This window comes from Manacus candei, unplaced genomic scaffold (assembly GCF_025592945.1).
Source record: "Manacus candei isolate 608988 ecotype Guabito, Panama unplaced genomic scaffold, ASM2559294v1 h1tg000005l, whole genome shotgun sequence".
In the NCBI taxonomy this organism is placed as follows: Eukaryota; Metazoa; Chordata; class Aves; order Passeriformes; family Pipridae; genus Manacus; species Manacus candei.
The window spans coordinates 14,005,373-14,031,946 of NW_026138053.1; the positions used below are offsets into that span (position 1 = coordinate 14,005,373).

Here is a 26,574-nt window from a genome sequence, read left to right on the forward strand (position 1 = left end):
AGATGTCACCCACAGCTGTCATGTATCAGACTGACAAAGAGAACCTAAGGAAGTTAAATATCCCCAATGATAGTCTCAAATGTCTGAGTACTTAAAAAAATACAGTAATTAAAAAGACAAATAATTAGCCTCCTAAAATTCTACCTGATTACACTTTTTTAAAATTGACAGTGTAAATACAGACAAAATAATTAAAACCTGATGGAATTTTAAACCACCTGGCATTTGCTGACAACTGTTCACAAATCAACATGCTGTTTTATAAATGCAAGGGAGAAATCCCTGACCTAAAGACTGGGGACCAGGTGACAGGAGTGATTAGTACAGCTAATGAATGTTTAATTAATGCGCAGAGTTCAAACGTGAGAACTTCTGGGGTTATCAGGCAGCAGAGTACACATAAAGATGTGCCAAAGGCCAGACAAGTTCCTGAAGAGGCTCCCCTGTTAGCTGGTTGCTATGGCCCTCAGTTTGGCAAAGAGCTGGGATTCTGGGCAAAAAGGCATGCTTTGTTTATCCTCAACTCACACTGAGCCCCATAAACAGGGGGAAATTTTTTAGACCATGTGTTAGGTAAGGGCAAGAATTCAGACTAACTTGAAAGTGTTTTGCTATACCAAGAGTTTCATTTGGGCTTTAACTTCCAAGAATTCCAACATGAGTATATGAGAGCCACGTGGTTGAATAATTTCTTAATGCACCTGCACAAAAGCTGTCCCTGCCCAGCATTTCAGCAAGGTTATGGTCTAGATATTTAATAAATTATAAGTTGAATTATATTGTACCTGAGATGGTACACAAACCTCAGCATACCTACAATTTTTAAGCTCTCTGCTACAACAGAGATATTTATACTAGCTTTCCCAGCTTTCACCTACTGGTGTTTATGAAAGGCTTGGGAAAAGTAATGTAATTCACAACGACAAGTACAGTCTACAGCAGTATTTTGTTTGGAAAAGGGTTAAATGGTAATGCCTCCGGAAAAAAAAAAAAAAAACAACAACAAAGCCTTTTTAAGACAAATTTTCATTTAGTCCATATTAATGGAATGCAAAAAATCTAGTTTTAAAGAAAATATTTAAAAATCCATTTTAAATGTTTAGAAGCATGGCTTATATTGACCCATAGTGAAAATGTAGTCTGGAACTCCTCTCAATCCAAGATAATGCCTAAACATCAAATTCAAAGTAATCACAGAGCAAAAACAAGCACAGAATAAACATTAAGATGACAAAAACAAGGTTCTAACTAGTCACTTCCAGTTTTCACAGCTTTCTATAGAAGTTATGCTAAGTTTCTGCAATTTTACCTTACCTGGATAAACTCATTGTTCTTAGATTTGAAAATGAGAAGTTCTTTTTACAGTAAGTAGCAAGTTCTGTGATGTTTAGTCACTGCTTTCTTTCATTTAAAACTTTATAAATGATTTACTAATGCCAAACAGTTGCACCAGGACTCTGGACTGAGCTACCTCATTATTCTGAGGGGACTTTCTGTATAATTAGATTACAGAATGCTACAAGACATAGCTTGATACAATTTGAGTTCTTCCCTTTTCTAGCTGTTTAACTAATTCGCATTCTCCTTACTGACATAAAAGCCAACAATGAAAAGGAAATCTTTAAAAACATGCATCATCAGCAGTTCTTCCAGCAAGCAGAAACAAGAATGGTTCCCTCTGAACAGAGTACAATTTCTTGTCAACAAAGTGCCACTGTGCAAAACTGCAGATGCAAACTGTTCTGAAACTACAGTGAACCCAGCATGAGAGCATCAAATTTCAGTATTAAAGGGCAGTATCTCACGAGGAAAGGTACACCTGATAGGGTAGCTTCTCATCACAATTCCTACACAAGACTAGTGTGGGACTGAACAACAGGTCTGGCTAAAATTAAATAAAACCTGACAAGATTTGCTAATTTATTTACTAAATGAAGAAAGTTGAGTTGAAAAAGAAAGCCCAAGCTCATATTCTTCTTTCAACAAGCCAGCTAGTCTAACTGCAGGGCTTAATGAGATGACTCTACATGTAAAGACATTATGCTCCAACATAGATAAGCAGTCCAAAGAACAGTTTGCTTTACAAATAAAAGTCACTTTGCCATGAACAGAGTAGAAAGCCTCAGATTAAATGCAAATTAGCTTTCTTAAAAGCACTATTTAACTATTTTTTTGCTTCTCTTGATAATTTTTCATTTGCACAGCAAAAATTACATATAGTTCATCTTCAAAGAGAGACAATCTCATAAACCACAAGGAAGAGAGGATGATGTGCTTCTAGAAGCTTCCTTCTATTCTCAGTCAAGAACTAGACAGATATATCAAATTCCCTGTAAACTGTACTGCTATTAGGCTGCAGAATATAAACATGAGAGAAGACTTGCCAGGTGACACAAAGGCATTAGCCCCTTCTCCCTCAGTTACTCTTTTCCTCCACTGGAAGTTACTACCCTCATAAGTGAATCAGCAGAGCAAACAACACACACCAACAAACAAAACCCACCCAACCAAAAATAGAGCACCTCAACTGCCTCAGTGCAAAGTCCAGTCACACTCACAGAAGCTGGAACTAGTTTGAGTTAAATTAGCAATCCCTGCACTGCACTACAGCACAGGGATAGCCATCTCCAGCAGGTATGAAAGCCCTGCAGATACCTGCCAAGTCTAAAAATCTATTTGGAGCTCAAGTTCTTTGCAGTCAACCTCTCAAAGACTACTGAAACATATTTATGAAACACAACCAAATTTTGCAAAAGGACAGATGACTTAGAAGCCCTGCCTCGAAAGTGCAAGTGCGTACTGGTTCTGGAAATTCAGCATTAAGAAATTATACAGTCCAGTTCCATTTTTTAGTGACACTGCAAACTTGCAATCACTGTGCACATCAAAAGCAACTGATACACCTAAAAGTTGCACCTTGAATTGCACACAGTGCAAAAAAACATGCACTCATGGAAAGGCTGCCAAGGAAACAGTTACCTACTATACAAAAAAAAAGGCAAGAAGAAAGGACTAATTAGGAATTACTACCAGTAGTGTTAACAGCAGAAACGTGGCTGAACACTGTTCTATCTCTATACAGAGAAAGTTATGTAGTTAAAAGCAAGAAGTGGGTATAAATTGAAAAAAATAGAGAAAATGGAATTTAGAAATACTAAAGATTTCAAGAAGCTAATAGGAAGTATAGTTTTGACTTTAGAAGGTAAGGTTATACACAAGTTTCATCCCTGAGATACTCTATTTAAATTGGATAGCGAAAATCACAGACTCAGCATAATTTCTTACTATTAGAAGCAGCTACAAATGCTCCTGTAAAATCAGGAGAGAAAAACACCTTTTAGAGTTCCACAAAAACAGAAGTTGTAAAAACATAGCACAAGAATATAAGTTCTTAAACCTTAGGGCCTTGGAATTGAAGTGTTGTGCCATAACGTTTTACCTACCCCCCTTTAACAGCCTCTATGCTGCAATTGCAATAAAACAATTTCAGTCTCACTGCTGTATTTCGAAGAGCAAAAAGTTTTCCGTTCACCTGTTCTGTTCCTCAAGTTTTGCGAGTAGTTCTAAGTCGTCTGGGCTCAGCTGTGTTGGTGAGGATGGCGACAGGGCGGGTGTGGACAGAGTGGTGGAGGGGGATGTTGTGTGTAAGGAGGCAGATGGACTTGCCACCTGACTGGCCATTTGACTGACGGTGTGTGACACAGTGTTCTTCACCCATGAGAGAGTAGAGCTCAGCTTTCCTGCAACCTTGTCTGTCGCCACCTGTTAGGACAAAAAGAAGAGGATGCAAAAGTTGTCCTTTTTTAATTCCTTTTTTCCACTAAACCTGCTGCACCAAACAAAGGAAAAATATACAATATGCACAAAGGGACACTGAGATTATTTATCTCTCCAGAACCCCCAAGGTTGTCAGAAGTTACACAAGCATCAACAGCAATACAACATTATAGAAGTAACATGCAAGTATGCTGCTCATCCACAAAGACAGACTCAGAGAAATTCCTGATGTATACTCACAGAGCTCATCTCTGCAGTACAGAAATACCACAGGATCCAGGATCAGCTCCGACTTCCCATTACAAAAATAAATAGAAATAAAAGCTTATTTTAAAACATCTTGATAAACTAATAATGGCACAGAAACTGTAGAAAAATAGATATAGAAACAATCAACTACTTTAGTGATAGGCACTGAAGCAGTACAAGTAACAAGTATCAGTGTAAACCCTCCAGGCCACCCACTGCTCACCTTCACTAATCTCTACAGTGGCAGGACAGAGGAGCAGGGACACCACATTTCTAATCTACACCAAAGCAAAAGATCCTCTAGCATCTGCCAGCGTGCAGAAAACAGTCTCAAAGAATTTATGCCCAGGAATCTACAACAGCTCCCAAATGTCTCACACTAAGGCATCACACTGCTGGCTCTGCTCTTTCCTCACTTTCTCTTCAGGTCACTCCCTACACCAAGTGTCCTTAATCCCCAGTCTCACTGCCAGTGCCTGGACAGGCCTGGGGTTTTGGAGGAAGAGCAAGAGGTGCTACTTGAGCAGTCAGGGAAACAGTGGGTTTGGGAAAGTGAAGGTTACCTGCCACTTCATTAATTCTGCCAATTCATTAATCATTAATTGCTCCTCTTTCTTGACCAGAGTTGTGGGGTCAGAGCAGTCAGAACAGAACCGCTGCTCACTCAGGAAATGAAAACAGCAGCCCTTTGGGGCATTTTCTAGCAAACCCCTCACTAGAGCTTCCTTCAGCATCTGAAAATGCAGGGCTTTGACCTACAGTGACTCAGAGTTTAATTCTTCCCCAGCCCAACTCAGAGAAAATCCAGATGCACCTCAGAGGAAGGGCTAGCTGCAGAGCAAAGGGTAAAACTTGGCAAAACAAAGGCTGAAGAGGAACTTTTGAAGTGGTGTTGCTGGTAACTATTTATTTTGACCTTTGCTGATTTCCTCAAAACACTGAATTACTAAATTGTTGCCACAAACAATTCTGCAGCTACAGGGGAAAAAAGTCACTTCTGAAGACCCTCCAATAGTATCTAATTAAAGTAAAATTACTGGAATAAGTAAATCCATCTCATAACACTGTGCATTTATCTGAAGCACAATATATAAACTGAGTGATTGGTTGCTAAAGCAGAAGCTTTTATTTGGATGCAATGCTACAAAGAACTTTTTTGTCAATCAAATACAGCATTGTTTTATTGTCACTTCATATCAAAAGGAAGACACACTGAATGCCTTCAGATAACAAGAGGAACACCACAGGTCAAACCCAAACTAGTAGTACTCAACTTCCCCACTTTCTCTCCACCACCAACATGACACTGAAGAGCTCCCCTAGAAAACTGCAAAGGGGTTTCCAATTTCCATATGTTCCACATTCACTCTGAAAACGGCATCAGATTTTGCCAGAAGCCTTCAGATGCAGGGTGGGAATAGTAAGGTCCCAATCCAAACATCAGAAAGATTCCAGTTGGTTCTTATGTCACTGTGGGACAGAAAGACTCAGGTACATCAATTACAAAAAAAAACCCAAAACCCAAAAAGCCAACCAAACAAAAAAACCAAAACACAGAAATCCCAACATATATCTTTTAAATATAATCTTGGAAAAAATTACTTTCAACACTAGTATTTAACACCATCTTTTATACAAGAAAGGAATAAAAATTACTAGGTGTTTCAAAATCCTAATTTTAGTACATTAATATTTCACTCTCAGTCTATATCCTTTATTCACTGTCACTATGAAAGGATAAATTACTGCTGTTTCACTTTGAATGAAATTGCATTATAATGAAGGTAACTCATACATCTTACTTAAGACTGATTATTTTCTCAAAGGCTTTAAACTGCTTAAAATATCACAAGTAATGCAACTACTCCAAAAATAAGTGCCAGCAGAAACAGGGCCAATCTTAACAACACGGTAAAAATGACTGCCATACACAGCAGGCTTTACGAGTCACCCGTACTAAGAATCTTAGGTATAAAGATTAGGAAAGCAGTGATTTTGAGTAATACCCTGTGGTGCAAATAGGAAGAGAAAATACATTCAATTTTTTATCTCTTCACAAAGTAACTGGGAAGATTTAAGGCAAAAAAGTAAATTCAAGGTCAATCTGGCTTATAAATGTGAGGCTCACACTGCGTGGTAAGAGAGCTGAGGTGGTGGGTGGTGTAGAGGACAGAAATCAAGAATCTTGCTAACATTCATTCACCAAGATTTCATCAGGCATTAAACAAATTAACTCAAAGGTTTGGAGAAGCCAATTATGTGAGGAATATCAAGAAAAAGTATGGTCAAGAAAACCACGCAAACCATCATTTTAAATCAGTCAGAACAATGTATCTAACAATGCTACTGTTTCTAAGAGCAGCTCAGAGTTTCATTAGAATGTATCAGAATACAAAACTATTCCTAGCCATCTCTCTGAAAGCATTGACACATAGAGCAAGCAAAGTGCACAGCTGCCAAAAGCAAATGTTTGAAAATCAAAAGGCTCACAGTGCAGTTTGCACCAAAAACACATGAAGAATTTGTCTGGGGAAAAACAGTTACGGCAGTCACCTAAGGCCAAGCTAAATTAAGAAAAATACAATTCTGATATAACAGCTAACTAGTCACGCCTACATCGTTTCTGTCAGGGTTTTCCAGGTTTTCCTAAAACTTTAAAACCAGCTCTCTTAAACTGTCAGCATCAGTGAAGACTCTTGGACCTAGACATGAAGGCATTTAGCTATCAGTTCATTATCCATTTCCCTAAATAGGATGGAATAACAGGAGTTTTCATATTTCATCATTTCACCTATGTTAATTTCAAAATTTATAACAGTGGCAGAAGATTTCAAAGAATTATTCTCTGGTAAGTGACTTAAGACCTTCCAGAAAACAGGTCACTGAAATTTGAAAGTGAGAAAACCTTGGGCTGTGTCCCAAGAAACCTGATCTGAACAAATGCATACCTCATACCTATGACTCTAGTAAATAAACATCTAGTCAATAAACGTAGGAACATTAATTGTAAAATAAGTCACATGCACAGTTTTAAACCTTTCTTTCTGCTGTGTGGTTTTACTCTAATCTGAAAACAAATCAGTATTTTTATGAGAAGTGGAAATAAAATACTCTGGTTTAGAATTACAATGTTCAGGAAGTCAGTTTTAAAATACTAGGATTTCTGAAAGTGAGTATACATTGTCAGTAGTAATTTTAAGGGTTTGGTTTTGCTTATTTCTTTTTAGTATGTCTTTTGATTCCCTTTAAATACTAACATGCAAATAGAACTTAGTCTAAATTGTAATAGAAAATCACCAGCAATAAAGCAAATTATTTTGATATTAGTTTATTTGTAATGATTCTCTTCAGAAAAGTATGGAAATAGCAGTTACATTTATTGAGCTGATTTTAGTGATGTGGAGAACACAGAATAGCAATGTTAACATGTAAAGATCCAGTTACTTGAGTTATTTTACCAAATTTAAGCTGCAAATTTATATAGTTTAATTATTTTTTCCTCCTGCAAGGAGCAACATATCAGCATTCCTATGGACACACACTGAGTGCTCCTATAGTTGCCTTTCCAACTCTTTACCCTCCTCTTAATAAAGACTGAAAATCCCTTCTACATGTCATGAGCTTTTCAACTCCATGTACACCATTCCATCCAACAGGGGAGTTTACTTGGCCATCACTAAACCACAGACCACTGCTCTCTCCCACCGTTCTGCTGACAACCCCTGCAGCAAGAAATCTGTGTCACTCCACTAAGACAATACGTACCCACAGTACACAAGTGAATCCTGCTGACTCCCAAGAGATATGTCCCTCTTTCCTCTGACAGCACAAAGGAAAGAGGTAAAAGTTTCTCTCTAGCCCTGTTAGAGAAACTGAGGCTTCTCCAATTAAAACTCACAGTGACAGCAACAAGAATACATTCGCTATGAATGATGGCTGATAGTTTCACTGGATATCACCAACTCCAGGAAAGTCTGTATAAGCACTTGTTTTAACCTCCCTGCTTTAGAGATGTGATTTTGCTTAACACAGCATTCTGGAAACACTCAAGAAAGCAAATCTCATTAAACCTTTAATCTTTGTATTTTTGGACAGTCTTCTCAAGGCTTTTCTAAACAAATGTTTCTTTAAAAACCTGGTTATTATTTAAACAGTGACAGATCTGCAGGCCTTTTGCTGACAAAAACGATGCTCTGCACTTCAGTTACAAAGTGTCCTTCCCTTTGCTACTCTTAATTGCAGTGGAAGAGATTGTAGTCATGTGCTCAGCTGTTTGTAGCAGTAACAAGGACAGCCAGATACACCACAGTGCCCCTCCTAAGATCTTAGCTAGGCCCCAGTGATAAATCTAACTGCACGAGTCAGGACTTCTGCCTTTGCCGTCACCCTCCCACCTCTGCTGGTCCCCCTGTGCCCCGCCGGACCTCCCCGCGGGAGCTCTCATCTTGTAAAGCTGCTCCACCTGGTGCCCTCCTATACCACAGGGCCAGCAGCTACAGAGAGCTCAAGCCCAGGCTCTGCTCCCCAAGCCCCAACACTTCCCAGATCTGGGCAAGCTCTCTCCAGCTGACCAGCCCAGGCTGGAAGCCCCCAGTTAACAGTATTCTTTGCTCAACTCACCTCAGCCAGTTTTTCAGCTCTGCAAAGAGAATTGGTTTCCTTGTTTTTCCCAGCATTTTTCAGATGCTGAAATTCAAGTTATATTTGAAGAGTACAAAAGGTAACCTACATTGGCTGGGAAGCATGCCAAATCATTCAGAGCACCATCAGGATGCTCAAGCCATTATTAACTATTATTAATATGTGATCAAAACTAGAATCAACCCATTCTAAAAATGTGCTTTTTCCCCAGAGAGGGCTCACTCTAGAACCTGCCAATTTATCAGAGATTTTGAACACAAATCCCACTTCCAGTCTGCTCCTGAGGACACCAACACTTTCCACTGAAGATGGCTGGGTCTGGAGACAAGCAGGCAGGGGTACACCTTCCTCACCCTGTGCAGGAGCACATGTGGAACTAAGCAGCATCACCCAGCTCCAAAGCAGGCTCATTCAGGCTCCAAGCCATATTAGCTACACTGCTCCCAGTTTGCCAACAAACCCAGGAGGACCCCATTTGCATCCCCCTGCCCAAAGTCATGCAGATACCTCCTAAAGAAATGTATGGATTTTGAGTTTGAACATACTGAAAGATAGGAGGACATAAGACTTAATTAGTAAAGACTTTGTACTCTGATGCAGTTTCCAGTGGGCAAAACAGAACCACCAGCAACTCTCAGCCACCTGATCAGTCAGTCAGGCAAGGCACAGACCTGTCTGCTACATCCTCAAAGTTACTGCAAACATAAATGTTTATATTTATATTATCCACAGATGCATAAGATATGCAGCATATATATGCCTATTATATATAAAATTCAGTATCTCAATTTTATGTTTAGTATCTTTAATTAGGTGATGATTACAGGGCTTTATTACCTAGAGGAACTACAATACTGTGTTTAGATTTCTGAGTTACTCAAAGGAACACTGCAGTGGATCAGCACACACGATATTTTAAGTAAGGTTAGCTGAAGGCAGACTGCAACACCCCACATTACATACAACTGTATAAACCTCTTTCCCTGAGAATCCTAAGGTAAAGTGCAGGACCTTACAGTAAGCCCAAATATGTTAGCACCTACATGTATCTGCAATGCCAGGCATTTGTTTTTTTTTCTAAAAAAGTCTATTTAGATTTGTTTTTAAAAACAGTTTCTTCACTGTACACATCAAATTAGCTTACTACGTATATCCTACATTTCCCTGAAGAAAATTGGTATTAAAGAGTTACAGGTATCTTGATTACCCAAAATACTGTCTCAACTATTCTTATCATATGACAAAGTAAAAATAACTGCACACCTTACACAAACACTACTGTATATATGATATGCTTTAAACTATTCCTTCTCTTCCTGAAAAGAGAAAGAAATGGGAACTTCCAGAATACAGGAAGTAATCTTCATACTAGTCTACATATAAAAAGAAGTCTGACATAATTGGGGCTGAAATTGTATATGTGGTTTTCAAGCCAGTTATATAGCATTCCACAGACCCAGTCTCCTTCTTGCTTCAAAGTTAATGGCATTCTAATATCTGAGGAATAAATTAAACTGACTCAGTCAATGACACATGCAGGAGAGGGAGCTGGTGAATTAGCCTGCTATAATGCTCCCTGACAAGCTAAAATCCCAATTTAGGGCTCAAACACAGCTTCACTGTAAGCTTCATTTGTGTCTTTTACACTACAAATTCATATAACTGATTTCTGCTGACACGTTCCTGATTTTACTTGGAATATTGCCTAACAATAGTCAGGAATATCATGGCTAGAATTCCCCAGATTCCATTTCACTTGATACTCACTAGCTCTCCAAGTCTTTCTGATATAAAAAAATAAAGCAGTCTAACATTTTAGATGGCATAAAACTTATCCTATCAGAAAGCTTTGTGTAGCATCATTCTTTAAAAGTCATCATCAGACTAATGAGTCATGGGGTTTTCATGGTCCCAAAGAAAACTGAAGTGGAAGTTCACAAATACAACTAGTATGTGAGGTGTTTTAAGAAGGAACTTAATTAGAAATGTTGTAGCAATCTACTAAAAGTTGAAATCATTGCTCAAAGTCCTGTGACTAACATTTCCATCACTGACCACGTTAAACTAAATTCCCTTTACTTCCAAGAACAATTTCAGGTTTTTAATTACCTCTGAAGTCCAGTGTGATTTACAGTCTGTCGAGCATTGTCCCCGTGTGCTGAGAAGAAAAACCACACTGTTTTTGCAGACACTATCTCCTGTCCATCTGAAGATGGCCCTTTAGCAAAAAAGTTTCAAATCTGACACAGGGATGTGTCCTTCAGGAAACCAGAGAAGCCTTCTTTGAAGGGGAAAAGAATTAAATACAGTGTATTTGTACATAAGATGGCTGAGAGCTCCCCGGGCTGCAAGAGAAAATACTGATGGACTACAGTAAAAACTTTTAACAGGGAACTTCCTTTGTTCTCTTAGACCTCAGGCTGGAAAATTTCTTTGTTTTTGAGGCTCAGCATGCCAAACGAAACATACATATATTTGAAGGTCCATCCCCTTGGCTAACAAAACAGGGAAGAATCAGATTAATCAGCTAAGAACTGACTGCAAAGTCAGTTTGTTTATGCACTAGATCAGAAGATTTAGGGTTTTTTCTTTTCAATAAAATGCAACTCAATCGTTTCACTGGAGTTCAAGTATCATCATGCATTTACAAAAGAGTAACACACTTTGAAGGTCACGTGCTTATAATTAAAGCTCCTTTCTACATACTTTACTTTCCTACTCATTCCCCCAAAGGCTAGCTTCCTTAATGTTGCTTTTAGCCAACTTTCTCCTGGAAAGGAGCCAGAACTAGCATCTACTCTACATCAGAACCAAAATAAACAAAAGAATACAAATGGAGTTAAATTTACCATAAGGCTTGGGTTCATATGCCAGAAGTGAGAAACAACCGAGTCATATTTTTAAATGTTCATTGAGCCTTAATTAAAATCAATGTTTTTAGCATAACTCTTTATTTTAAAGATATACAAAATTTACAAGGAGTTAAATTGGTAAGTTTAAAAGGATCCAGCATCTGACACATGAAAACACACCCATTCTATGCAACTTTGGGTTTTATGTACCAGAAGCTCAAGTATTTTCTAGGTCTAATTCTCCTTGGTTATAGAGATAATATGAACTTATGCCACAATCTGCAGGCTAGAACCAAAATGCTCATCTCTCATTTACCAGGTTGTGCACAGTTCCCTTTCCAAAGGGATGTATGAAATGAGACTCGATGGAGAAACCAAAGAACATAAGCATGGTCCTTATGCAGTATGGTAACACGTAACCCTTTATTAATCACTTACTACAATTTTAAACAAACCACATGACTGGTGAGAACCCACTTCAGGATATTACTCTCCTTTAAATGATCAGTTAAAAGGCCAACTTTCTATCAGTTACACTCAAGAGTAAAACAGTTTCTAAACTAGCTTTTCTTGTGAACTACAACTCATTGCAACCTGCAGCTGTTGACAGCCAACAAGAAATGAAAGTAAAGATTTTAGCAGCGAGAAGCATAACCAGTTTAGTAATTTCCACACAGGAAAGCTGTCCAAGCTACCCAGTAAACAGAGAAGGTATAAACACAGCTGCATACATCAATAGTCAATTCTTCTAACACAATCCATCCAACATCCATGGTCTTGCAGTAGTATTTCATTTTGCTCACTAATTTTCTTAGCATAGCCATGACTTGCCTTCACAAGCACTTACAGCATAACTTGAAACCAAGGTATTCTTGTGGCTATGGAAGTCTTCCTCCATGCTATTTAAGCAACAGTGCTCCTGCAGCCTGCTCTGAGCACGTCTTAGAAATCTAATTTTCCTTAGATATTAAATAAAGAAAAGAGAAGTGGTTCTTCACAGAAATATGTATCTGCTCATCCTCAAAGGAAGTCAGTTATTTTCTGATTAGCTGGCCACTGACTGTTGCACTTCCATTTGGAAGTAAGGGCCTGTTTACTTCTTTCAAAATGGCCTACTACAGGAAAAATGCAAGGAAGATCATTGAAACAGATGATTTTTAAGTATCAATCTGACACCAGAAAATTTATATAAAAAATCCCAAGTCCATTTTAACATAACGTGTCTTACCATGGAATTCTAACTTGCTTTTGTAGCTTTGTCTTTAGAAAGACCAATCACAATTCTTTTTCCAAAGGGCTGAGAAATACTTCCTAAGGCCTCAGCCAAATCTATGAAGTTTCACCAGTAATGCATTCCAATGGAGAAAAAAAATGACTTTGCTTAATGAATAGTGGGTTTTAGCTCTGCTGTTTCAGACAGCATGGAAGCTGGAATTTCTTCTTACAATGCCTGAAAGTAGTTCATTGTTTGAACTACATATAATCAAGAAGACTACATGAAAAATGAGAGATGTAAAACTAACTTCTACACGATGTCACTCTATAGTTATGTGGACTGGACATGTTCCCAATGTCAGGTTTTGGCTAGCTACTACTTTTTTCACACCCATTTTAAGTGATATTTGATTGTTTTTTGTAAGAAAAGTAACAGTGAGCTCTTCTAACATCCTCTTAGCTACAAGGGCGTGGTTAACTTATGATAAAAACAATGCATTACTGAAAGACTGGTCCCATCTGCCAGCTTGATGAAACCAAAGAAAAAATGCATAATTAATACATTATCATCACAATATAATTATATTCTTTAAATTAAAGCATCAAGAACATGTTATGATGTACCAAACAGGTATTTAGTGCTATGCTAAGAAGCACTAAGATTTAGTCATGACAATAGGGCATAAGCAAACTCAGGAGTTGGGAAGTTCAATAGCTTACCATGTAGCAGAACACATTATAACAACCTATTACCAAAACAATAAGTTAGGGTTTGTTTTTCTTTTTTTTAACTGTGGAAGTAAAGGCAATACAGGTCAGGTAAGATAACAGACTTCAGTAACATAGCCCAGGTAAAGTTTGTTCAGAGCAAAGAACATGAAGACATTTAGTGATGGCTTTTAGCTGCTTTCCAAGTTGAAAATTAATACAAAAAGGTTAAGTGTCCACAGTCATTCTGTCCAACCACCTTACTTCTTGTCCAGAATAAAGACCAACCCCAGTACTGTACTTACCCCAAATATGCAACTGTCTGGCTGAGACTGGGAAGGATTGCTTTTGCAATTAGCAAACAAAGTTGACAGTCACACAGCCTGAAACAAGACCAAGCCCACAGCATCATCCCTGTCATCATGACTGAAAGATCCTTCCTTGCCTGACCCCTATACAGGCTCAACGCTTCCCAGGCTCTCCCCAAAACACCACTTCACAGCTAAACTGAATAGTTTCCAGAGTTCACAAGAAGTTAGACAACATTAAGAGTAATTACAGAAAAGCTACAATTCAGTAAATGACTTCTGCTGCTACCTTTGATAATACAGTTTCTGTGTACACACATACAACAAAACCACATCACGACTGCGTATGAAATGAGCACAGCAAGAGCAGAGGCCCTGCACTGTCACTACCCATGTGTTGCAATCCCCACTTGCTGGAGAAGAAAAGGATGCACTTAAGCAGAGACAACTGCCATGAAAGACAGTATTCCCAAGTTAAAGGGATCAAAAACTGGCCTACAGAAGACATGAGGCTTTAATTCAGCATGCTATCTACAACCTTCAGTGACAGTCAAGAACTTCAGAGAATACATCTAACAACTCAAAGTTACATACCTCTATAATATTTACTTTCTTTTTTTAAATTATAACTATTTTAATTGGGTCTGGAAAAAAACGAAGAGACTGTAATCAAGGCAAGTATAGGTTAGTTTAGAAAACAACATTCATAAACTCAGGGTTTCTTTTCATTATTATTTCTCTTCTTAGACCATCAGAGAAAGATTTTTCTTTTAAACTATGCATCTGACACTTAAAATTATATCCAAAATATTAAATTCTACTATGTCTCTTCCTTAAGCATCAGAATTTCTTTTTTCTACAAGTTAAGAAAACAACCCAGGAAGACTAAGAAAATATAAGCATAATCTGAAGTATGCATACCCCCAACTCAGCTGTTTTCCCCCTTCTAAATTATGGTATTAAAAGCTTGAATTAGCAAGGTAAACACTTTTGTTTTCCAAAATTCACTGACAAAGGATTTGTCTTCCCATTTTGATTACTTCTTTGTTTACTATCAATCCTACCTAGAGAACAAACTGATAGTAATTATTTAGGCATGTCACTTTCTCCATCCCTTCTTCTCCCATAAATTTGGAAAAGCTTTTCTCCCATCTCTTCCTTTCCATTAACACCATTTCAACCACTCCACTCTCCAACCACCTCCTGTTTTCTTGTTTAACAGCAACTAAACAAGTCTACAGAAGGCAAACATAGGGAGTGCAATGGGGACAAAAAAAACCAAAACACCAACAAAAAACCCCAACCAACATTACCAAAACAAAAAATCCAAGCCAGCAGCTGTAGCTCAGGAAGTCTTTAAGCCTCAACCCGTGTGAGTCTAGGAAGAGATATAGGGAGGAAATAGGGCTGTTCTGTTAAAGGTTTTTTTTCTCCAAACGTCTGTTCCTCTTCAAGGTACTGTTGGGCTGGATGGACATTCAGTGACAATCCCTACAGCTGCTCTCATCCCACTTTATCAGATTCAGGGAATGCTGATTCATAATACGAGTGCTTTCCTCCTGATCATGCTCCTCTTTCCTTGGCTGTGTCTATTTCCTCTCCTAATCCTCACTTGAAAAAGAACTCATAGCTATGTATTTCAAAATAAGCCTTAAATCTTTATAAGCATAAATAGAGAGCTGTATAATCATCAAAGCTGACACCGCACACTGGAGAAAGGGAAGAGAAATAAACAGTCACATTTATACAAAACACTTTAATGCTATCTACCAGTGAACCAAACAAGATCCAGCTACCATCTTCTTTAGACATGTGAAGTAAAGCAAATTTAAAAAAAAAAAAAAAAGAAAAAAAGAAAAAAAACCCTGAATTTTTCAACAAATACTTTTGGAGACAAGTAAAACATATTGAACATTATCTGCTCTTCTCCGTATGAATTTGTCTTCTTTCTACATCTTTTGCATGCGATCTTTGGAAAAGATGAAGTTATTTAAGACTGATGTGGAATGCCATGTTTTGATACAGGCAGTGTTAATGGCAGCTCACGCTGGAAATTGAAAATGGTATAAACCCATTTTCTCGTTTACTATGGAATTGCTCTGATTATCAATGCTAACAAATAGCAGGCTTTACGTGGAACCACAGCAAAATGGCACTAGTAAATACAGCTATAAGTAGCCAGAACATTAATATCGACTTTTTACTCTCATTATATAACCACGTTCATGCAGATGCAGCAGAAGGTGAGATCTCCGAAGCACTATTTGAAAATTCTCTCTCTCAAGAATGACAGACCGGCGGGTACTCCCACCAGCCAAGGCAGAACTCGCCCTCTGCAGACGGACCCTCTGGAGTCTCCCCGGACCACGGCCCCTCCCTCCGGGCACTTTTCCCGCGGAGCTCCCGCTGCCCACCCGCGTCCCGCCGCGGGCCCGAGACCCGCCGGCCCCGCAGCTCCCGAGCCGGGCAGGGCCGCGCAGCGCGGCCTCCCCTCACCCTCCCGGCGGAGCGCGGGGGGTCCCTGCCCAGCAGCGGCGCCGCACCGCCCAACCCGCCAGGAGGGCCCGGGCGGGGGCAGCCGGTGGCGCCCCGACACCGCCCGGCCCGGCCCGGCCCTGCCGCGACAAGACAGCGGGGCCGGGGTCGCCGCGCCCCGCCCGGGCCCGGCCGCTCCCGCCCTCCGCGGCCCCGCCGCGGGCCCGGCGCGCCTCACCTTGAGAGCGCTGCCCGCGGCGGGAGGAGCGGGCGCGCGCGGACATCGGCGTCCGGCCCGCCGAGCCCCCACCGCCGCCCGCCGGCCCCGCGCCCCGGACACGGCCCGACCCGCGCCGCGCGCAGGCGCACTGGGCGCGCAGCCGCTGCGAGGGGCCGCCGCGGCCCCCGCACCCTCCGGGCCGGGAACGGGAAGGGAAGGGGCGGCGGCGGCGGCTCTGCCCCACCGGGCTCCCCGCGGAACGCACCGGCGCTGCTCTCGGGGGCTGCCACGGGGCCCCGGTGCTGGAAGGCCGGGCGGCGAGCTGTCTCCGCAGCGTGCAGGTGTCACCGCTGCCGCACCGGCACAGCCCCCGGCCGTCAGCCGAGCCCCCGCCCGGCCCCGGGTCGCGGCATCCGAACCCCCGCCCCGAGCTCGCCCCTCACGGCAGCGGCGGGGACACGGAGCTGCCGCCACACGAGGCGAGGACGCGAAGCCCCTGCTCCGCGAAGAGTTGGCTTTTTTGGTGTAATTAGAGCGTCTGCCCATGGATTTTCATAACGCGTTCTCCGCGTTGGAAGCTGCCCACAGTAACGCGTTCTCCGGGAGCACCACGCAGCCTCGGGCTACATGGGCCCTTCCACACGCACATTTGTCAGACACGTTTCAGCCAGATGCCGATTAGGTTACACAAACAGTTGAGACACTGTCTGCCCGGCGCAGCTTCCCGTCTAATAATGAGCCCATTTGCCATTGTCCTTCTACAATGAGTAGAGGCTCCTAGACAAAACCATACAGAAATTTTCATTTGGAAGAATTCTAATAAAATCTTGAATATAATTTTCATTTTAAAAAATATAAAAGTAATTCCAGGACACATACAGCACTCCATACTACTGCTTTATAACACAAATATGCAAAGAATACACTCTTAAAAAAACAGTAAGCAGCGGTAGCAGGAATAGGCTATAGGTAGGCCTTCAGCATAACTCTTTTGTGCAGAAATAAGGCTGTCACTGCTGCGAGTACAGGGGGGAAAAAAGTAAAATTCCTACAAGTGATCACAGGTCAGTCCAGTCACAGACAACAGCGTTTCTGCCTTAAGTCCTCTGCAGACAAACAGGGACAGGGGCCCTGGTTCCAGGAGGTGCTGATAAAGTACCAGTTTCATCAGACAAAGAGACTTACAAGTGTAAGAGACTGCTCTAAAGGACCTGCCTGATACCCTGCTCTCCAGAACTCAGGTAAGTAAAAATAACACATAAAATATGACAGAAATTGAGAAATAACATTGGGAGTGCAGGGAAAAGAGTGTATACCTTTTTCTTATCAATGTGTTATCAGTTTAAAGTACTTCATTAAAGCACTGAAAATACTGGCTTTTACTTCAACACGTTCAGAGCCTCTATGAACAGCAGCCACCCTTTCAACAAACATTGTCACTAAAGGCCAGAGGAGCAATTCACCCTGAATTTGTAAGAGATTCTGGGGTGGGGCTAATAAGCTCAGCTGGAGCCTCCGTTTTGCAGGGTGACAATGAGCAAGAAAGTGTGTGGGTGTGATGGGTTAACAGGCTGATTTTTGTCATGGTGAGCTATTTTAGGAGTAAAAGGTCTTCTTACAGAGAAGAAGAAATTGATTTTTTTTTTACTTGTTTAACAACAAGATTAATGGAGTCTTGCTTATGATACCATTGACTGTGAGACATTGGTCACCGAAGTAATTGCCTAGCAGTGGCCAGCAGACCCTTATTGGAGAGCACGAATTTATATGCCAGAGAGTAGGTAAGACAATGTGCTCCCCTAGAGATACTTCATGTACAAATTGAAAAGCATGCAGAATTCTGAGCTTTCTAAAATTCATTCTTAGATCACAGAATTATTTTTCATAAATGACCTCCAAGATCATCAAGCCCAATCTTTGACTGATGAACACCTTGTCAACTAAACCATGTCTAGTCATCCAGTCATTTCTTGAACACCTCAAGGGATGGTGACTCCATTCGTGGTAGGAACCATGCTGGTACTTGCCTGATGTAGGAAACATTTATTATTTCTTTAATTCTCTTGGTTATTTATATCATATTAAAAACTTTTTAAAATATTGGTCTATGTATAACTAGTGAGATGGGTTCTTGGGTTTTTTTAAGTAAAATGAATGAGGATAACCAGATAAATACATCAGGAAAAAAGATGCATTATTGTCTGACAATGTCAAGAAATCTGATGCCACTTGACCTGTTTGGTCCAGTGTATATATATATACATATATCTGTATATAAGCAGATGTTCAATTCTTGCTTTAATTCATCAAATATCAGTAATCCCAAGCATCTATAATTTATTGTAAGAACAGCATTCAACTGGGTGTCTGGTTTGTTTAATTACTTACTGTTTTAACAGTTGTGAGAATTTTCCCTAGAAAATGAAGGGAATTAATATCCTATCATATTTCCACAATTGGTGATTTTTTTCAGATCAAATTTATGTATTTTTTTCCATTTACGAACCCCTTTGCTGGGATATATCCCTGGCTAATAACTGCTTAGGTAGTTAACAAAAGGAGACTTGCAAGTGACCATGCATTACATGTAGGCGTTAGATGACAGCAATATTATTTTTTTCCTTAGAATTGTATTTCTCTGATATCACAGAATCATAGAATCAATTAGGTTGAAAAAGACTTCTGAGACCATCGAGTCCAACCTTTGACTGAACAGCACCATATTAACTAGACCATGGCACCGAGTGCTACATCCAGTCTTTCCTTGAACACCTCCAGGGACAGTGACTCCACCACCTCCCTGGGAAGCCCATTCCAATATCTAATCACCCCTTCTGTGAAGAAATTTCTCCTGATGTCCAACCCTCGCTCAGCTTAAGACTGTGATCTCTCGTCGTGTCGCTGGTTGCCTGGGAGAAGAGGCCGACCCCCGCCTCACTACAAGCTCTTTTCAGGTACTTCTAGAGAGGGATAAGGTCAACCCTGAGCCTCCTCCAGCCTAAAAATCCCCAGCTCCCTCAGCCGCTCCTTGTAGGACTTACCCTCCAGACCCTTCACCACCTTCGGTGCCCATCTCTAGACCCGCTCAGCACCTCGATGTCTTTCTGGAAGAGGGGGAAGCAGCAGTGGCGGCAGTACTCGGGGTGTGGCCGCAGCAGTGCGGAGCGCAGGGGGATGCGCCCCAAGGAATGCCGCGGTGCCGCGGGAGCGCCGCCGCCGTGCCAGGCCCGATCCCGGGCTGCCCGCGGGCGCTGCCCGGACCGCGCGCGGCGGCTCCTCCGGGCCGGCAGGGGGCAGCAGGGCGCGCGCGGCGCCCCGCCCCGGCGGGCAGGGAGGAGCTGCGGCTGCGCGGGACGTGCGGCCTTTCCCCCGGTGCTGCGGAGCGCAGTTGTCGTGCGGAGCGGGCCCCGGCCTGGTGGGACCGGACAGTGCCTGGCACGATGGTCAGTACCGGCCCCGCAGGGCTTAGGGGAGTCCGGGAGGGCTGCGTCCGCCGCCCGGCACCCGCCGCGCCGTCCCGCCCGGCCGGATGGAGCCCGATTGCGCCGGGCCCGGGGCGGCTGCCGGCGTGGCAGTGGCTGCCATTGCTGGGGCTGCGCCGCGGGCGGCTACGAGCGGCTCTAGCGGGGCCCGGCCCGGCTCCGGCACCAGCGGCGCTGTCGCCCTGGGCCGCGTTCGGCCGGGTTCCGCCGGCCCGGGGCGGCGGCGCTGGGTCGGGTGCGGGCCGAGGGCGCGGGGCAGCGGTGCCGGGTCTGACAGAGCGGCCGCTGCCCGTCGGACCGACCGGGGCAGGGGGCTGCAGGAGGAGGGGCTCCGGGGCAGAACGCGGCCGAGAAATTACTGGCTGTGCGCGAGTGACAGGAAATGACCACGGTCACTGCTCCGGTCCGTGCAGACAGGCCTCCAGTTGACAAATACACTGTTTGGTTTTCTCCTTCTGTACGAAGTAATGGGGATAAGTATGCATTAGTTCCTGTGGGAGGGGCAGAATTTATGGGATTTGATCTGTTGTGGTTTTTTTCCCCCCATTTAATTTTTATGATGCTTTTTATCTAAATGTATAAGAATACCTGTTTTATTCCTGATTGCACCACGGTTTTATTCATAGCACGTTTAATTGGATGGTCTTGGCTTATGTGGTTATATGTTAATAACATCTAGTTATATTTCTTATCCAAGGGGTTTGTGAAAGTTGTCAAGAATAAGGCGTACTTCAAGAGATACCAAGTGAAATTCAGGAGAAGGAGAGGTATTAAATTTCCTGTAACTTATAATTAATGATTAGTCTTACTTTGTTCACACGTTTTTCCACACTGCAACTCTTGCTTTTTCAGAGGGAAAAACTGACTACTATGCCCGCAAACGTTTGGTAATTCAGGATAAAAACAAGTACAACACTCCTAAGTACAGGATGATTGTGCGTGTTACCAACAGAGACATCATTTGCCAGGTAAGGCCTCTGGTGCTTCCTGCCTGCTCACTGGCCTTCCCAGGGAGAACAGGAGGGGGGGTGGTTAGAGCAGCTGGGATTTTTAGGCTGGATCTGAGAAGTTTTTGTATTGTAAAATAGCTCCTTAGAGGAGAACAATCTTTAATATCTTTAATGTTGTCACAACTTCAGTAATAAATTACGTTCATCATAGAAATGAAGTTTTATTAGTGTTAACGTTCTTCTGTGAGGTTATTTGTAATATAAGATTGTACTGCTTTAATGATGCTATAGTAAGTAGCAAATTTTAGGGAGAGGGAAGATTTCTCTGGGGGTTTTTTCTGCTATGTAAAGGGCTTCAAAAAGAGGCCTTTTTGCTTGGCTGAAGGCAACCAAGTTGACAGGGTGACTTGTCAACCTTCATGGGCTATTGTGTTGTATCTGAAGGTGCCTTCTCTTTTGATAGTTTTATTTCCATGATGTTATGTGGGTCATATGAAGCAGCAAGGCCTTATGATGGCTTTCCTGTGAGATTAAAGAATACTGGTAAATAAGAACAGTAAGCATTTTTTCGTGTTTATGAAGTATGCCGTTATGTCTTGCATCATATGCTGTTTCTCACTGGGCTCACTTTCTTGTTTCATTTTCAGAATGTTTTGACTAATTTTGAAGTTAAAAACTTAGGCATGTTTGTTGTGTCATGAATATATGTTGTTAAGCTCAAAAAAGAGGCAGCTGGGAAAATATGTGTTGGTCCTTCATAGAAAGATTAGCTGTTGAGAATAGTCAGTTCAGTCATCGACAAGGTTATTTAATCTTTGAAACTCAGAACAAAAATCAGTGGCAGGTGCTTGCATCTGACTGATAGTGCCTTTCCAGTATGTAGGAATCCTGCAAAAAGGGGACAACTTTTGGATGTAGAAAGGAGGTGTGGGAGTCATCAAAAACATACCTGATAGTACTGCTGTCTCACGGGAGACCCCTGAGATGATGATAGTCTCAGACCCATTAATAAAATCATTCCATAAGGTTAGTAACAGTGTTGTCACACACTCTGTCACATGCTTTTTGCATTTTTCTGAGGTGTACCAGAAAGTGGGAGAGAATTCACCCACATCTGTAATGATTCTTTGAAAAGTTGATTTTGTAGGCAGTTTCCTGGCCTCTTGACCTATGTGGAGAGGTAATTACAAATACGTTTTCACTGTCCTAATACAGATTTGAATACTTATACTTACTCGAGGAGTTTAACAAAAAAACCAACCAACCAAAAATCACAAGGAAAAAAACCCCAAACAAACCCTCAGCAAACCAAAACACCACACTCCCTTGAGCTTGCACGCAGAGGTTGGCGGTGAGCTGCACACCTCCATACAGTATTCCTGTTGGCTTAAGTAGATGCCAAAGGAACAATAAACGGAGCCTGGAATTGTGAGAACACTAACGTTTGTTTTGTTTTTGTCAGATTGCCTATGCCAGGATTGAAGGCGACATGATTGTCTGTGCTGCTTATGCCCACGAGCTGCCAAAGTACGGCGTGAAGGTTGGCCTGACCAACTATGCAGCCGCCTACTGCACAGGCCTGCTCCTGGCACGCAGGGTACGTATTGTCATGGCGCCTGCAGGGCTGCTCTTGTTTTTCTGGCTCTCTTATGAAAGGGAAAGCCCACTTCGTTGAATGGTGGGTCAGCCCACCTCATCTGTGGGTTTCTCAAAATAATAACTTTTGCTCTTTACCATATAGATTTGATGGCCTCTTGTGACTGTCAAATCACAGAAGTATGACAGCACACAGTTTCAGCTCCAGCAGCCCACTTTTAAGTCTCAGCCCCTAAGTTTGGCAGAGGGAGGGAGTCTAGATGAAAATGTAAGAAATGTTCCTTAAAGAGTTTGAAAACATGTAAACTGCATCCATCCATTTCCTACGTGAGCTCTTGAATAAGTCTTAAGTTCACTGGTGTGCCTGTTGGAACCGTAGGTTGAAGCATAACAGACATTCTTACAGTGGTGATAGTTAAAAAGCTTTCTGTAAAGAAATTTGTTAAAAACATGATTCTACTGCAAATTCACATTTTAAGGTGGTGTTGACTCTACCTTCTGTCAGCTAATGGGAAGAATTTCAGAAGTGCCTTTCCTTTCCCCACAGCTTCTGAATAAATTTGGCCTCGATAAGATCTACGAAGGCCAAGTTGAAGTCACTGGTGATGAATACAACGTGGAAAGTGTGGATGGCAAGCCTGGTGCTTTTACATGTTACCTGGATGCAGGTCTTGCCAGAACTACCACTGGAAACAAAGTCTTTGGTGCTCTGAAGGGTGCAGTGGATGGTGGTCTGTCCATCCCTCATAGGTAATCTATGTTTGGAAGAATTTCTTTAGGGTTAACCTGAGATGCTTCTTATATGACAGTCTGCTTATACTAAAGTGCTATTAACACTTTATGTTAATAATTTTGTTCTGACCTGGTAATGATTATGTAGCCTAGGTACTGAGTTGGTGGGGTTTTGTTGGTTGTTTTTTAATCCACAAGTGCAATTCTGATATTGCTGCTGGGAATATCAAAACTGTTGAGATGCTGAGAAACTTTCAGACACTGTTGATTCTACTAAAAGTCAAGTGACTGAATGCATTTACGTAAATATCCGTTAGAGTTCTGTTAAGTCTTTACCAAAATGTGTGTAGGTATTCATTTCACCATGAAAACTTGTGCATTCCAGGTATGTTGCTCCAGTTGTCAGTACAATAGTAAACCTGAGCAGTCCACCTGCATTTAAAATTATCACATATTACAGCTGACTGCTGCTTTCTGCTGGCAGCAGTGGAGGAAAGAAAATCCTGAGATCTCTTACGTATTTTCCTCCCCTCTCCCATGCTGTCCTATTTTTGACTAACTGTCCAGTTTTTCTGACTTGGCTGCTACATGATGATACTCGCAATGACTGAACACTCTGTAGTTGGTCCATGGTGTGTGTATGATGTACTGCAGTGTTTCAAGACGGGACTGATGGCAGCTAAGATGAACTTAAAACTTTTGCTTCTTATTTTTAATTAGAGGGTCCTATCCCTCAGTTATCTGTAGGAGAATCTGATGTACCAATAATTTGTGTGGATCTTAGCCTCTGAATTAGAGCATTTGGCAGTGTCTTAATTTGACTGTAACTGCTGTTCCACAGTACCAAACGTTTCCCTGGCTATGACTCGGAAAGCAAGGAATTCAATGCGGAGGTTCACCGCAAGCACATCATGGGCCAGAATGTTGCAGATTATATGCGTTACCTGATGGAGGAGGACGAAGACGCTTACAAGAAACAGTTCTCCCAGTACATAAAGAACAATGTAACACCTGACGGGGTAAGATTTACCTAGCTGATCTTGTGCATTAATAGACATGCTGGTAAGTCTTGTGTAGGGCCTTCTGTAGTAATGCAAGTAAGTTTGGTATGTAAAATTATGTGATTCATGCTGTATGTTATCTGTGGAAAGAAAATATTTTTTTCCTTCATTAAGGGCTCTGTAGTATATCATAGAACTTTCAAAAGTGGGACCATTTTTCCTGCTGTGAAGCTTAATGTTCTGCCTTTAAATCCAAGCTTACAGGATTGCATTCTGTGCTGGACCACTTCCCCTCATCCCCAATACAGAAATTAACTTGGAAGTTTCTGTACATGCTATCCACTCAATCCTTATCTTGCACCACAGCCTGTCATTTCTGCAGCTGTAGCAATTGCACCTGTGAGCACGTGGATCCGTGTCAAATCTGTGTTAGGATTTGTGTGACCCTATAAGGAGTTCTGTGTTCCAGGTGAACACAGAATAGCCCAAGCTAGCTGTATTGTAGGAGCTAGCATTTCATGAATCTACAGAGTCTAATACATTTTATTTTAGTACTGCTTTAAATTTTAGTGTTTTGTGCAAAACACTGGACGATATGTAAGAATACAGAGGTGCTTCCACTTGTTCCAAGTATTAAGCTCCTTTCAGATGCTTGTCCTGCTGCCTGTAATATTCTTGCTTGGTTTTCCTAGGAAGTGGTCCTGGAGCTTTAAAACATATGTTCTTAGAAAGTTTTTCACAGTTGAGATCTAGTGGTCTTAATTAACCACCAGCAAAGGTATTCTTAAAATTTGTGCCCTTATGGAGCCAGAGTTGTCTTTGGGACAGAGCAGCATTACTGCATCCCTGGGGACAATGCAGGCACTACCATGGTTCTTGCAAGACTTGTAAAAGCAGCTACAGCTTCACAACTTCTGCCTTTTATTAAGCAGCTTTGTAGTGGGTACTGCAGTAGGGTCTGAAAAGTGATAAGATTACATGTCTGGTGCCAGAGTTTGTGTGAAGTATTTTTTTATAAAGTAAACACGAAGCATTTTATTCTAGGTAGAATAACTTTCTGGCTTGCCTTTTAATTGAAACCTGGGGAAGCTGCAGCACTGAAAGTAAGCTTCAGCAACTGCAGGATGCCAGCCTGTAGTTATGAGACTTCTTAGTTCTGTAGGGAACTAAGGCCCTAGAGTAACTAACTGTAAAATAAGGGTAAAATTACTCTCTGTTAAATGCCCTGAGTTTGGGGTTAGAGATTTAAATTTAACATAGTGACAGCAGGAATTTCTTAATGCTGTGGCAGTTCTTTTCTGTATGAAGGAAGCGTTTTAAAGGTAACCATGCCAAATTACAAGCTGTATTGTGATGAAACTGGTTTCTAGTGCATGCTCAGCTAGAGATATCTTGGATTTTTGATATCCAACAGCTGGACCATTTTGGTGACTTTAAATTTTAATTTATTTTTTTTTTCTTTTTAAGATGGAAGAAATGTATAAAAAAGCCCATGCTGCTATACGGGATAATCCAGTCCATGAAAAGAAACCCAAGAGAGAAGTCAAGAAAAAGAGGTAAAACTCATTCTCTTTAACATCCATGTGACTTCTCAGTTGAGGATATTTTAGTTACAGTAAAACAAGTAATGCAATTCACATAGCAGTTGTGTCAAAATTCACATTGTAGATCAGATTAAGATAAAAGCAGTTCTGTATAACTTAGGAGTTAACTTTAGCAGTAGGAATCTGAAATTCAAGAGCAAAAAAATTCCAAGTGAAGCATGCATGTGGCCTGAATAGCTGGAACTCTGAGGTGTGTATCTTCAGGTCTTAGTGTTTTCAGTGGGAAAGCTGCTTCTCTTCAGCTGAGAGCACTACTTTGTCAGTACTAAACTATTTTCATTGTTCAGGGGTGTGGGAGAAAAGAAATCAAGGCACACCTATTGCATTGGGCTGATAATGTCTATACAAAAGAGTACAGGGTTTACCTCTTGAGAAATCAAACTGTCCAACTTTTCGTGGTGCCCCAACTACAGCCTTAAGTCATTGCAAGAAAATAAAACATGTTACAGAAGTGGGCATACATACATTTTTCCGTCACACTCTTAATCACATTTGTGGTGCACTACAGGCTTCTTGGCCACCTTTTTGCTTATTTCTGCCTTGACTGTATCGTACCCTGTGCTTACACTGCAGATGGAACTGTCCCAAGATGTCCCTCGCCCAGAAGAAAGACCGTGTTGCTCAGAAGAAGGCCAGCTTCCTCCGGGCCCAGGAGCGCAGAACTGATAGTTAAGACAACTTCCACAGTTTTCTGCGAAGCTTTGGAAAAAGCGGGAATAAATTTATCAAAGAAGCAACAGTGTAAGACTGGCTTATTTATATAG

The 26,574-nt window shown here is 41.6% G+C and overlaps 2 protein-coding genes and 1 non-coding gene across 10 annotated transcripts in view; 2 read left to right on the plus strand and 1 right to left on the minus strand.

The window, feature by feature from the left end:
- The window catches only part of EVI5 (ecotropic viral integration site 5), a 75,729-nt gene extending 56,010 nt beyond the window's left edge, over window positions 1–19,719 (minus strand). For 2 of the 8 annotated variants that reach the window (XM_051802522.1, XM_051802483.1), the window contains exons 1-3: window positions 16,464–16,528; window positions 4,018–4,069; window positions 3,533–3,762 (exon numbers count right to left, since the gene is read on the minus strand). In XM_051802522.1, the coding sequence (XP_051658482.1) occupies window positions 3,533–3,762; window positions 4,018–4,026 (239 nt within the window). In that variant the 5' untranslated portion in view covers window positions 4,027–4,069; window positions 16,464–16,528. Of the gene's footprint in view, window positions 1–1,314; window positions 1,424–3,532; window positions 3,763–4,017; window positions 4,070–13,747; window positions 13,826–16,463; window positions 16,561–19,486 lie in introns of those variants that run through there. The other 6 variants (XM_051802513.1, XM_051802532.1, XM_051802493.1 and 3 more) reach the window with 6 other exon arrangements.
- Window positions 19,720–19,759: 40 nt separating this feature from the next.
- Window positions 19,760–26,547, plus strand: RPL5 (ribosomal protein L5). The gene is made up of 8 exons (XM_051802939.1): window positions 19,760–19,888; window positions 20,625–20,694; window positions 20,780–20,895; window positions 22,340–22,474; window positions 23,021–23,223; window positions 24,047–24,224; window positions 25,674–25,762; window positions 26,384–26,547. Exons 1-8 carry the CDS (start codon window positions 19,886–19,888, stop codon window positions 26,481–26,483), a joined length of 894 nt encoding a protein of 297 aa, XP_051658899.1. The 5' UTR covers window positions 19,760–19,885; the 3' UTR covers window positions 26,484–26,547.
- Window positions 23,789–23,885, plus strand: LOC127480487 (small nucleolar RNA SNORD21). Its single transcript, XR_007907917.1, has one exon. It is a non-coding gene; the product is annotated as a small nucleolar RNA SNORD21 (small nucleolar RNA).
- Window positions 26,548–26,574: the final 27 nt, after the last annotated feature.